The sequence below is a fragment of the Mastomys coucha genome, chromosome X, assembly GCF_008632895.1.
Source record: "Mastomys coucha isolate ucsf_1 chromosome X, UCSF_Mcou_1, whole genome shotgun sequence".
Taxonomy (NCBI): domain Eukaryota; kingdom Metazoa; phylum Chordata; class Mammalia; order Rodentia; family Muridae; genus Mastomys; species Mastomys coucha.
The window spans coordinates 156,201,090-156,214,423 of NC_045030.1; the positions used below are offsets into that span (position 1 = coordinate 156,201,090).

Below are 13,334 nucleotides of genomic sequence, written 5' to 3' on the forward strand. Positions count from 1 at the left end.
AAAAAAAAAAAAAAAAAGACTCTATCTCAAACAATAACAAAAACAAAAGAAAAATAGATCTTTTCTTCCAAAGTTAGGAAAATATTTAACTATTAACAAATCTAAATATTATCTTGGGGCTGGATAGATGGCTCAGCGGTTAAAAGCACTGACTGCTCTTCCAAAGGTCCTGAGTTCAATTCCCAGCAACCACATGGTGGCTCACAACCATCTGTAATGAGATCTGATGCCCTCTTTTGGGATGTCTGAAGACAGCAACAGTATACTTACATATAATAAATAAATCTTTAAATATTATCTCAAAGATTTTTATTTTTGAAAAAAGTTTTATATCCCAGGCTGGCTGGTCTCAAACTACCTATGACACTACAACATTGAACTGCTAATCCTGCCTGTACCCCTCAAGTCCTGGGATTACAGCGTGTACCACATTATTTTATGCAGTGCTAAGACTGGAACCCAGAGCTTCATGCATACAAGTGCACTGTAGTCACATGGCACACGCATGTATGTGGGCACACGTACGTGCACACAAACACACACATTCTCTCTCTCTTTCAATAAATAAATTAAATAAATAAATAACTCCTAACACTGAACTTTAGAAAATCTATGCTAGCCAGGTATGATGGCACAAGTTTATAATTTTAACTATTAAGACTCGGGCAGAAGGATCACTTGAGCCCAGAAGCTGAAGACTGCATCCGCAATAAAACCAGACCCTGTTTCAAATACAAAGGAAACAGTCTATACCACAGTTTAGCACTATGGTGTTCTCTGTATGCTAGAAAAATCAGCTGGGTTTGCTGGCATATACCTTTAATCCCAGCACTGGAAAGACAGAGGCAGAGACAGGCTAACTTCTAGGAATTATTTAATCCTAACCCGGTCTATATAGCAAGTTCTAGGTCTGCCAAGGTTACATTGTCTCAAAAATCAATCAACTACTCACTCAATCAATAAAACAAAATAATGAAAACTATGAAAGACTAAGAGATCAGATTCTCTCTTCCAATTTTTGAATAAAATATTTTATATTTTAAGCTACATCAAAATTATATTTTAAAAAGCTTATTAAGCACACACAACATATTGTTATATTTTATGGCCCTGATGGTTGTGATTAGATACTCACGAGATCAGCATATTTCTTACAGAGAGCTGCCAGCTTCTCCTCTGGGGTTGAAAGGGTGTTTAGCGCTTGCATCAGTAATAAAACTTCTTTTCCTAATGATTAACAAAGTAAGAAATAAGTCCTGAATAATAAGATCAAATATGACCTGTGAAGTCTACTAATATTTCCCATGTTCTAATCTCAGAACAAAGTAATTTCTACCTACACAAGAAATATGGTATTTGCCAGTTCAATTTTGTAAGTATTTTGAGCTGGGTGTGTTGTCTCAAACCACTAGTTGCAACATGCAAAAGGATCTTCAAGTCCAAGATCATCCTGGGCCACAGAGTGAGGTGCTGTATCAGAAAACCATAGCCAAATCAAACAAACTATTTAATGATACAGCTAACTGGAAGAACACTTGGTTACTATGCCCTGGGATTCTCAGGAAGGTGAGGAGCTACTTTTACATTCTGGATTAATAGACCCTCCTCTGTTCCTCACCCATTCCCATCTTACATTTCTACACTCACTAACACTGCTAACTAAAAATTCTTATGGAAGAGGTAAATATTCCCTTGTCTAACCATTAGGTATCTATGTTACAACAAATGGCAAATTAAAAATGGCAAAGAATACTTTTTAATGCTTCAGTCTGATCAAGTATATAGACAGATTTCAGTTGGACATATGCTTTGCCTATCTCAATGCACATACTTTTCCTATGTGCAATTAAGTAACTTACTGTCTGGTGATTTACTTTGTTATTCCTGTGTTAGCCAATGCTATCAAAAGCAAAAGAACAGCAAGACAACTCTTCCCTGGGGTGGGGTGGAGGGAAAGGCATGACAGTATTTTAAGGACTTTGACAGGGAAAATCAGGTAGGGACTGTGTTTCAAAATAGGTGATTTATTTTTTATTTTTTATTCTTACTTTTTTGGAGGTGATTTTTCAGTAGCCCTGGCTGTCCTGGAACTCATTATGTAGTAGACCAGGTTGGCCCTGAACTGACCTGCCTCTGCTTTGTAAGTGCTGATACTAAAGATATGTGCCACTATGCCTGGCTTAAAAATCACCATTTTCTTTTTCTTTTTTTTTGAGATTTGCTTTTGTATATGTGTTTTTCCTGTATGTATGTGCACCACATGTGTGCCTAGTGCCCACAGAGGCCAGAAGAGTATGTCTGATTCCCTGGAACTGGAGTTGCAGATGGTTGAAAGCTACCATGTGAGTGCTAGGAACCCAACCTGAATCATCTGCATTAGTTCAAACTGCTGAGCCATTTCACCAGCCCTAAGACACCATTTTCATTTTTAAAAATGTTCACTCTTACAAATATGAGCTATCTCATTAGTGTGTGTGTACATCAATGACTGGTATAATAGATTGCTATGGGAAGAAAAAAACAGAATGATTTCAAAAATGAATGTGAGCACAGTGGAGGTTTGAGCCTCTGAAAGATCCCAACAGAGTAAGATGCCTTCTTCCACCTCCGAAAAAAAGGAGAAAACTTTTCTGTTCACATAAAATTTGTTAATAAAACCTAAAAGCCATTTGACATAAGACTAATAATAACATTATGAGAATTTATAAACTCAAACACTTTTGTTGTGTGTTTGTTTTCAGTGCTAGGACTTTTTTGTCTGAAACAGAATTTGCATACAATTCACTTTTAATTTATTTTTAATTCATTTGTTTTTAGAGAAACTCTGCCCAGGTTAGCCTTGAATTCCTAGGCTCAAACAATCCTCCTGCCTAGGCCTCCGGAGTAGCTAGGATGATAAGTATGCACTATTCACCTGAATAAAATTTACTTTTAAACTACATAATTTTTGTCTCCAGAAAAGCTAAGAAAAGGAAAAATACACAATTTAGTATATTCACAAGGTTGTACAATCATGACAACTATGTAATTGGGAGTGTTTTTATAACCGCTGAAACAAACCATAGCCAAGAAGAGTTACTTCTTGCACCTCCATCTACCCCAGCTCTGGCAACCATGAATCTACATTGTCTCCACAGATTTTACAATTCTGGATATTTCATACAAAAGAGAATGTATACAATGTAGAGCCTGTTGTGTCTGGCTTCTTTTACATTGCAAATAGTTTGTTAGCTTCCTTCCTGAAGTCTGTACTAACACACTCCCTTCCTTCCTAAGCTAAGTAGTACTGTATTGTATAGACTGACTATACTTTGTTTACTCATTGTCACCTAATGAATATTTGTGCTTTTGCTACTTTTGAGCTATTAAGGATAAGAATGCTATGAACACTGTCTACAAACTTCTGTGTATACAAGTTTTTAATCTTCTTGGGAATATATGCCTAGAAACAGAATTGCTGAATTGCTTGTTTATATAGTAAAGTTTGATTTAGGAAAGGTGTTGCCAGGCAGTGGTGGCACGTGCCTTTAATCCCAGCACTTGGGAGGCAGAGGCAGCTGGATTTCTGAGTTCGAGGCCAGCCTGGTCTACAGACCAGTTCAAGGACAGCCAGGGGCTATACAGAGAAACTCTGTCTCGAAAAACCAAAAAAAAAAAATGAGGATCAGCATTTATTAAAGGCCAGCCTCAGTGATACAACAAGTTTGAAGTCAGCCCAAACTATATGAGACCTTGTCTCAAAAAAACAAAAAAGATTAAGTATATCACATTTTTTATCTAAATCACAAGCTATGTAGAAGAAAGCAAAAAATACCTCTGAAACCTGGTTAATTAACTTTCTGAAGTACAGTTAACATACTGTCTATAGAATTTTATGTCTGGTCTTTTTTTGTTGTTATTTTATTTTTCAAGACAGGGTTTCTCTGTGTAGCCCTGGCTGTCCTGGAACTCTGTAGCTCAAGATGGCCCATCTCTTGGGTGCTGGAATGTCCAGTCTTAAACTGATTATATAGTTTTCACACACATTTTGATCAGCCTCGTAAAGATGCAAATAATGCAAGTTAAATGCTACTCCATCTTCAAATTTTATCAAGAGTTAATTAAGCTTTCTTCTATTCTTTCCACCTCCTGTACATAGCTGCAGCAAACAAGCTGACTAACCTGAGGTAACCAGTTTTTATTTTATACTGAGTGTGTGTGTGTGTGTGTGTGTGTGTGTGTGTGTGTGTGTATGACACAGTATATGTATGGATGTTAGAAGACAACTTGTAGCAGTTGTGCTACAAGTTTGACAATTGTGGGTCCCAGGGATCAGACTCAGGCTTAGCGCCAAGTACCTTTACCTCACTGGCCCATAGCAGGTGTTTTAGTTAAGCATACCCAACCTAGCACTGTTCATGGTCAGCTGTGTTGGATACAATGTGAATAAAATGAGCAATGGATGAAAACATGCAACTACTGAACAGAGCTTATTACCTAAGGTCTTCTCTTTGTTCCTGCTGCACTCTGAATCTTGCTGGCCATCAGGAGGACCTGTTCTAGCTTCTCGTCCAGGAATTTCTTCTCTTGTCTCCTGCGTAAAGAATACTGAGCTCACCAAATTTCTGTTCTTTGTTATAAAGTCACTGCCTTCATCCCCTTCCAGTGAATGCTTCTTAGTTGTGCCACCACAACTGGAGTCTTGATGTTGAAGAATATCATTTGCTTGAGAATTACATACCATGTCTGCTTTTACTCCTAACTCGCAAATTCTAGCTTCTTCCATTGTGCCAATTTCAAACTAGAGGAAAGGGGAGAAAGATGGAAAGAGTTAAATTGAATGGAATCAATATTTATAACCAATAGCATGCCATAGCTTAACAGTTCTTTTACTTAGTGGTTGTGTGTTCGATGTAAACAAGGTAGCTTTTAGGTTTCACTGAGACATGAACTAAATTGTTAAACATAAAGCTATTAAAGTAAAACAGCTGGGGTATAGCTCTGAGGTAACAGTGCTTTGCTTCAAGAGCCCTTGGGTCTCATCCACAGCACTGCTAAAAGATAAAGTTAAAACAAAGCCTAACTATATACTATCAAAAGGGCAAGAATGCCAGTTAGTAATAAATCTAAACTTGTTTCCCTATAAAAATTCATGATCTAAAAATAATTACTAGGGCTGACAAGATAGCTCAGTAGGTAAAAGTACTAACTACTCTTCCAAAGGTCCTGAGTTCAAATCCCAGCAACCACATGGTGGCTCATAACCATCCATAATGATATCTGACCCCCACTTCTGGTGTGTCTTAAGACAGCTACAGTGTACTTATGTATAATAAATAAATCTTTGGGCCTGAGCGAGCGGGGTTGACTGGAGCTAGCAGAAGAAGAGCTAAAATTCAATTCCCAACAACCACATGAAGGCTTACAACCATCTATCTATACAGGTAAAGTGTACTCATATACATAAAATAAAATAAAAAAAAATCTTTGGGCTGGCGAGATGGCTCAGCAGGTAAGAGCACTGACTGCTCTTCCAAAGGTCCTGAGTTCGGATCCCAGCTACCACATGGTGGCTCACAACCATCCATAATGAGATCTGACGCCCTCTTCTGGTACGTCTGAAGACAGCTCTGAAGACAGCTACAGTGAATGACGCAGGAACAAGCAGGGGCGGAGCGAGTGGGGCCATCCTGAGTTCAATTCCCAGCAGCCACATAATGGCTCACGGTCATCTATACAGCTACAGTGTACTCATACAAATAAAATAAATAAATCTTTTAAAAAAATCTTTAAAAAAATTACTATCTTTTAAACAGTAAACTGTCCCAGGTTGATAAATGTTAACTGTTCTATTGTTATCTTAACTGTTACATTGTTATATAGGACAGTGCAGCTAGCTAGCTAGGTGGCTATCCACCAAAAACTATCTCCCAAAATATCTAGTGCAGTAGGAACTGAGAGACAGGTGGCAGCATCCAGTAGTAGCACACTATATTTTCCAGCCTGTTGACCCCCAGATTGTCCAAGCTACAAGTGTCACTTTAGGAACCAGATTTTCATTCTTAGAAGGACATGGCTGTGCTCACATCCACAGCACATATACTAAAAATTGGAAATGATATAGAGAAGATTAGCATGGCCCCTGCGCAAGGATGACACATAAATTCGTGACGCATTCCATATTTAAAAATATAATAATAATAAAGAAGGACATGGTCTTTGTCCTCCATCTATCCCTATTCTGGTTAAATACAGGTCACCAAGGAGCTGTAAGATGGCAGGGTCAGAGGACATAAGCAGCCTGGCCCAAATTCCATGTACACACAGGAAAGACACTCGACCTGCAAAGAAAACACATACTGGAACATTAGGTTGGTGAATAATAAACTTCTATCATATTATACCACAGGAATTGAGACTGGTATGTTAAATGGTTCCATCACTAATATGGAAGGCATCCATACAAAAACAAAAACAAACCTAAAAAACATTTACTCTGGTTTTCTTCTCCCTTGAGTCATTGTTTTTACCTTATTCACTTTTGTATTCTATGTTCAAGGCAGGGTCTTGCTATGCATAGCTCGGGTTGGTCTAAAACTTAGTACCCTTCTGCCTGGGCCTCCTGGATTTCAAGATTACAGATGAGTATCACCTCAACTGCCTAGCCCTATTTGTCTTCTCCATGTCCTAATTGTTAATATTATTTGGTCACATGACATGTCACAACTGTAAACTCCACATTTCCTTTCTGGTTAAAAAAGAGATTTCTGGGCTGGAAGGATGGCTCAGCGGGTAAGAGCACTGACTGCTCTTCTGAAGGTCCTGAGTTCAAATCCCAGCAACCATATGGTGGCTCACAACCCTCCCTAATGAGATCTGATGCCCTCTTCTGGGATGTCTGAAGACAACTACAGTATACTTACAAATATAATAAATAAATTATTCTTTAAAAAAAAAAGAGATTTCTATCTGGATAGTGGTGGTATACACCTTTAATCCAAGCACTAGGAAAGCAGGGGCAGGCAGATCTCTGAGTTGAGTCAAGCCTGATCTAAATAGAGTTCCAGGACAGCCAGGGCTACAGAAGGAGACCCTGTCTCAAACACCACCCCATCACCCCCCAAAATAAAGGTTTCTTCCTTTCTGAATACAATTGAGGTACAGAGTACCTAGTATAGTTCTCTTACCATAATAAGGGGAAAGATACTTTGAAAATTAATGGATTAGGGCTATAGCTCTGTAGAAGGACGATGCCTAACATGTGCAAGGCCCTAGATTCAAGCACTAGCTCTGAAAAAGGAAAAAAATACTTTTTTTAAAATTACAGTTGCTCAGCCCGATGGTTCACATTTATATAATCCTAGCACTTAAACCGATATAGCACATCTGGGGGGAATTTGAGAAGAGGAAAAAACACAGTCAAAATATATTATATATAAAAATTGTTTTCAATTCAGAAAAAGTTAAAATAAATACATTAAAGCAGGAAGATTGAAGCAAATTCAAGTCCAGACTAGACTGTACAATGAGTTCCAGGCCAATCTGAGCTACAGAGTGAAACCATGACTCAAAATAAAACAAAAGGGGCTAGAGAGATGGCTCAGTGGTTAAGAGCACCAATTGCTCTTTCAGAGGTCCTGAGTTCAATTCCCAACAACCATATGGTGGCTCACAACCATCTGTCACAGGATCCAATGCCCTCTCCTGGTATGTCTGAAGAGTGACAGTGTACTAACATAACAAATAAATCTTTAAAGAAATAAATAAAACAAATTAGTGGGACTCAAACACTTAGAAATCTAAGTTAGGGGAGTCTGAGAGCAGCCTGAGCAAAGACAGCAAGAACAACAATTAACAACAGAGCTGCTTTCTAAGTCTTTCATTACAGATTTATTTTTTTGTGAGTATGTGCATTCATGCGTGCATGTGTGTACGTGGGTCTGTATAAGTATGCCACAATCCATGTAACACATTATTAGAGGACAACTTGTAGGAGTTGGTTCTCTCCTTTCACCTTGTAGGTCCCAGGCATTGACCTTGGGTTTTCAAGCTTGGTGGCAACTGCCTTAACAGCCTGAGCCACCTGTTACTTCCAGTTATAACACACCAGGACTGGAGAGATGGCTCAGCAGTTAAGAATGTATACTACTACTCTAAACGACCCAAGTTTGCTTCCTAACAGCCACGTAGGCAGCTCACACCTGCCTATAACTCTGGCTTCAGAGGGATTCATTACCTCTAGCCTATAGAGGCAGTGCCCTTATATGCACCTACACACATGCACACACACACAAAATAAAATAAAAGGTATTTCAAACTGTAGCATATCCAAACTGAAGAGCTAAAAATAATCGAAGGACTAATGTAGAAGGAAATGAAGACATTAAGGCCACTACTTGTATGATCTAAGGTTGACATAAATCAATTTTAGGGTGTTGTCTTCTTCTTAAGACAGGGCCATGTGTATCTCCAAAAAGGCCTTGAACTCCTAGTCTTCCAGATACCAAGTCCCAAGTGTTGGAATTACAGGCCAGTGACACTACTTTCTGGAGAACAAATTGGCACTGCAATTCTTTGGCAATGTGGATAGCTTCTAACCCACTTAATTCCACTCCTAGGAATTTACCCAAGTGTGTACATAGGTGCACTGAAAGGCCAGAAAAATGTTTAAAGCAGCACTACTTGGAACGGTCCTAAAACTGAATCAACTCAACAGAAGAATTATCAGTTGCAATATGTTCAGAGCACTGAGCCATGAAAATGACCATAGTGCAAACACAGCAGCATGGCTTTCACAAAGGAAGGCTCAAAGAATATTTACTGAAGGGAACAATTTATGTATAAAAAGGTAGGTGAATAGATGGTACTAAAATTAGCCACTGGATGGGTTTCCTAGAGTGCTTGGCAATATTTCTTGATATAGGTGGGATAACACAGATGTTCACGTCCTAAAAACTTATTAAGTCCAAATGTTCATAATTTGTATACTTTTCTTAACTTCAAAGTTTGTTAAAAAGTTGCACAGGGGATGGGCAGTGGTGGCACACACCTTTAATCGCAACACTTGGGAGGCAGCAGCCTGGTCTACAGAGTGAGTTCCAGGAAAGCCAGGGCTACACAGAGAACCCTGTCTTGAAAAACCAAAAAAAAAAAAAGAAAGAAAGAAAAAAGAAAAAGAAAAAGTTCCCCGGGGATGCTAGTAGTACTTTTTTTTTTTTCCATTTTTCAAGACAGGGTTCCTCTGTGTAGCCCTGGCGGTCCTGGAACTCACTCTGTAGACCAGGCTGGCCTCAAACTCAGAAGTACACCTGCCTCTGCCTCCCAAGTGCTGGGATTAAAGGCGTGCGCCACCACCGCCTCGAGGTAGTACTCACTTTTAATCCCAGCACTCTGGAGGACTATGTAGTGAGATGAGATTCTGTTTGGGGATGATTGGGGAGTTTCACAATGGAGAGCTGGAGATATGGCTCAGCAATTATTGAGTATGTGTTGCTCTTTCAAATAACCTGAGTTCTGCCTCCAGAACCCATGTTAGATAGTTCACAATGATCTACTACTCCACCTACAGGGGATCTGTTACCCTCTTCTGGCTTCTGTAGGTATGTTCATGTTTCTCTCTCTCTCTTTCTCCCCCCTTACCTCCCCTTAACACACACACACACACACACACACACACACAAATTGCAATTTACATACTACTTTTTTGTTGTTTTTTAATTGAGCCAGGGTCTCATTATATAGCCTGGTTGTCCTGGAACTCAATAAACCAGGCTGACCTTGAACTTGATCTACCTGCCTCTGCCACCTGAGTGCTAGGATTAAAGGCATGTGTCACTATGACTAGCTTACTTAAGAAATTAAAAACAAATTCCTATGAAAAGCAGCTATAAGCATGCCTTTAATCCCAGCACTTGGGAGGCAGAGGCAGGCGGATTTCTGAGTTTGAGGCTAGCCTGGTCTACAGAATGAGTTCCAGGACAGCCAGGGCTATACAGAGAAACCCTGTCTCGGAGAAAAAAAAAGCATTTGTATGCCTTCTTTGGAAAAAAGTGTATTCAGATCCCTTGCCCATTTTGCAATCTAGTTACCTTTTACTTTATTATACTTTATATAAAAAGATATAAGTCCCTTTTTAGATGTATGATTGCCAAATATTTTTACACAATTATACTGATTTTTTCCCATTGCCCCAATTTGGACAAAAGGCAGTCTTGGCTATTTCAAAATACCAAAGGAATTGAATTAAAAGTTATTCATGTTCTGTGAGCCAGCGAGCCGGCTCAGAAAGTAAAGGGACTCAATCCCAAGGCTGGTGACACAAGTTCAATCTCCAGGTCACGCATACAAGGAAAGGGCTGAGGACACAATGTTGTCCTCTGACCTCCACACATGTTCCATGCCCACACAGAGAAACAGTAAATAAATATATCTAATTAATTTTGTCAGGTGTAGTGGTACATATCTATAATACAAGCACTCAGAAGGCAGAGGCAGGACTGTTACAAATTCTAGACCAATTTGGTCTACAAAACAAGGGTCAGGTTAGTCTGGTCTACAGAGCAAGGTGGAAAACTTGAAAACTAAGCCAGGTGATGGTGTTACATGCTTTTAATCCCAGTGGGAGGCAGGTGGATCTCTGGGAGTTCCAGCCTGGTCAGTTAACAGAGTGATTTCCAGAACAGCTAGGGCTATAAAGAAACTCTGTTTCAGAAAACCAAAAAAGAAAGAAATCCTGAAAACTAACTGAATACATAAATTAATTAAGTTACACTTGAAGGCTGGGTACAGTCCTTGCTGAAAGCATGAGGACCTGAGCTGGGAATCCAGGAACCACATAAAAAAGTCAGGCATGGACACACACCAGTAAGCTCAGAGCTGTGAGAGTAGGGACAGAAGAATCACTGGTGTTTAACTCCAGGTTGAGTGTGAGACCCCATCTCAGATGAATAAAGTGGAAGATGATAGAACAGAATATCTCACATCCTCTGACCTCTATACCCCTCCCCCACACACGGGGGGGGGGCGCGGGGGGACTGGCCACAGCTTGCCTGTAATTTCAGCATTGGAGACGCAGAGATAGAAGAATCCCAGGCCTTTGAATGATTGAGGAAGATATCCAATATTGGCCCCTCGCCTCAGCACATGCTTGCACATAAACATGTACACACATATACCCACATACAGCTATTATTTTTCAAATTAATAGTATATAGTTAGTATATATAGAAAAGGCAATTTAAAAGATTTAGCTGGGCATGGTGTCACATGACTATAATCAATCCCAGCACTTCAGAGGCAGAGGCAGGTAGATCTATGTGAGTTTGAGGCCAACCTAGTCTACAAAGCCAGTCCAGGACAGCCAGGGCTACACTGAGAACCCTGTCTTGAAAAACCTAAAAAAATAGTAATTAAGAAAAGCGGTGTATAGTGCAACACACTAGTAATTTCAGCACTCAGGAGACAAGAGGCAGGCAGATCTCTATGAATATAAGGCCAGCATAGTCTACATAGCAAGTCCCAGGCCAGCCAAGCCTACATGAGAGAGACCTGCCTCAAAAAATAAAAATAAAAAGCCTCAAGAAGGGTCAAACAGACCCAACGAGGATTGCTCAGAAGATAAAAAGTGCTTGTTGCATAAGCCTCATAATCTGAGTTTAATGTCATAAAAGCACAAGGACATAATCAATTCTACAACATTGTCTTCTGACCTCTACATGCATATGGCACATCTACATACATACACACATCCACAATAATAAAAATAAAGAAAAGTTTAAAATGCTATAAACAATCACCTAATCAAAATGGCCAGTGGCCCTTAGCAGAAGGATGTCCTACAGAGTACTAGCACATGATGTTTCACTTCTAATTTCATGCTGTCATTCCCTATGTACTTAATACTTTGAATTTTTTTGAGACAGGATTTTCTGTGTGTCTTGAAACTTACTCTGTAGACCAGGTTGGTCTCAAACTCAGAGATCCACCTGCCTCTGCCACCTGAGTGCTGGGCTTAACAATGTATGCTATCACAGTCCAGTGACTTTTCAATCTTTGTAGCTACTTCTACCTCTGAATTCCTGTCACATATCAAAAGACATGCCTCTATTATTGTTTTATCTTTAAACAAGGCAGGATTACCTCTCCCTTGTCTCCTAGTAACTAATTTTGATGCGGTAGTATTATGGTGTTTTTTTCTATTTGCTAATGAAAGACTTACTTTCTGGTTTTGAATAAGCCTAGTTCCACTAAGGTTGAAATCAACAGATGTTACTGAACTAGCAAGTGCATTTTCTACTTACATGCGAATGATTTTCCAGTCCTTCTTATTTCTAGTCTTCTTATTTTTCAAGAGTATTCTGTATCATGCAGTCAATGAACTGTCTTACTTCAGAGGCTGGGGGTTGTAGCTAAATTTGTAGGAAGTCCTGGGTTAGGTTCCTGGGACAGTTTTAAACCTGGCATGAAGGTACAATGCATGCCTGCCACTTAATACTTGGGAGTTGAAGCCAGGAAGATCAGAAGTTCAAGGTCAACTTGGATATATAAGACCCCATCTTTAAAATAAAACAAAAAAGAAACTTGCTTTCTTACTGTCTCCTAGACATTCTAGGTGTTTTCTTCCACATGGTCTTTTCTATGAACAATAGCTGTAGCAGCTAACAGTGAATACTACAACCAGGGACCATGGTAAGCACCTCCCATTATTAACTAACTTCATCTACACAAGGTCATGAGGAAAGTTTTATCACTTTCTTGCACAGATAAACAAAATGTGGCCTAGCAAAGTGTATAGTCAAAGGTCACTGTATATTGCAGGTCAAAGATTTGAACCCCAGCAATTAAGTTTCTCATTCCATGCTGGTAACCTCAACAACTGACTGCTTGCTTTATAATTATCCTTCTCTCTACTTCTACACAAACATCTTTGTACTGTGTCCTAGCCGTCTTAGTAACAAGAAAGTTAACACGGTGGCACATATCTGTAGCACCCAGAAGGCATACAAAGAGACCTTGACTCAAACAACAACAAAAATCAAAAATAATGTAGAGATGATCTGAAAATAATACTTAAAAGACAAATGATGGGCACGGTACCACTTGGTGGTAGAGCACTTGGTTTACCATGTGCATGGCCCGGGATCAAACCCCAATACCAAGATTAAAACCAAAATCACAAGGGGCTGGAGAGATGGCTCAGTGGTTAAGAGCACCAATTGCTCTTTCAGAGGTCCTGAGTTCAATTTCCAGCAACCACATGGTGGCTCGCAACCATCTGTAATGGAATCCAATGCCCTGTCTGAAGACAGCTACAGTGTACTCAGATACATAAAGTAAATAAATCTTTTTTTTTTTTT

At 39.4% G+C, this 13,334-nt stretch overlaps 1 protein-coding gene and 1 non-coding gene across 4 annotated transcripts in view; one reads left to right on the forward strand and one right to left on the reverse strand.

Moving 5' to 3' along the window:
* Txlng (taxilin gamma) overlaps positions 1-13,334 on the reverse strand; it is a 55,787-nt gene that overhangs the window by 28,985 nt on the left and 13,468 nt on the right. For 2 of the 3 annotated variants that reach the window (XM_031370727.1, XM_031370707.1), the window contains exons 2-3: positions 4,477-4,780; positions 1,136-1,227 (exon numbers count right to left, since the gene is read on the reverse strand). In XM_031370727.1, coding sequence (XP_031226587.1) covers positions 1,136-1,227; positions 4,477-4,780 — 396 coding nt within the window. The remainder of the gene's footprint in view (positions 1-1,135; positions 1,228-4,476; positions 4,781-13,334) is intronic. The other variant, XM_031370718.1, reaches the window with a different exon arrangement.
* LOC116095877 lies at positions 6,058-6,166 on the forward strand. The gene has a single exon (XR_004120750.1). It is a non-coding gene; the product is annotated as a U6 spliceosomal RNA (small nuclear RNA).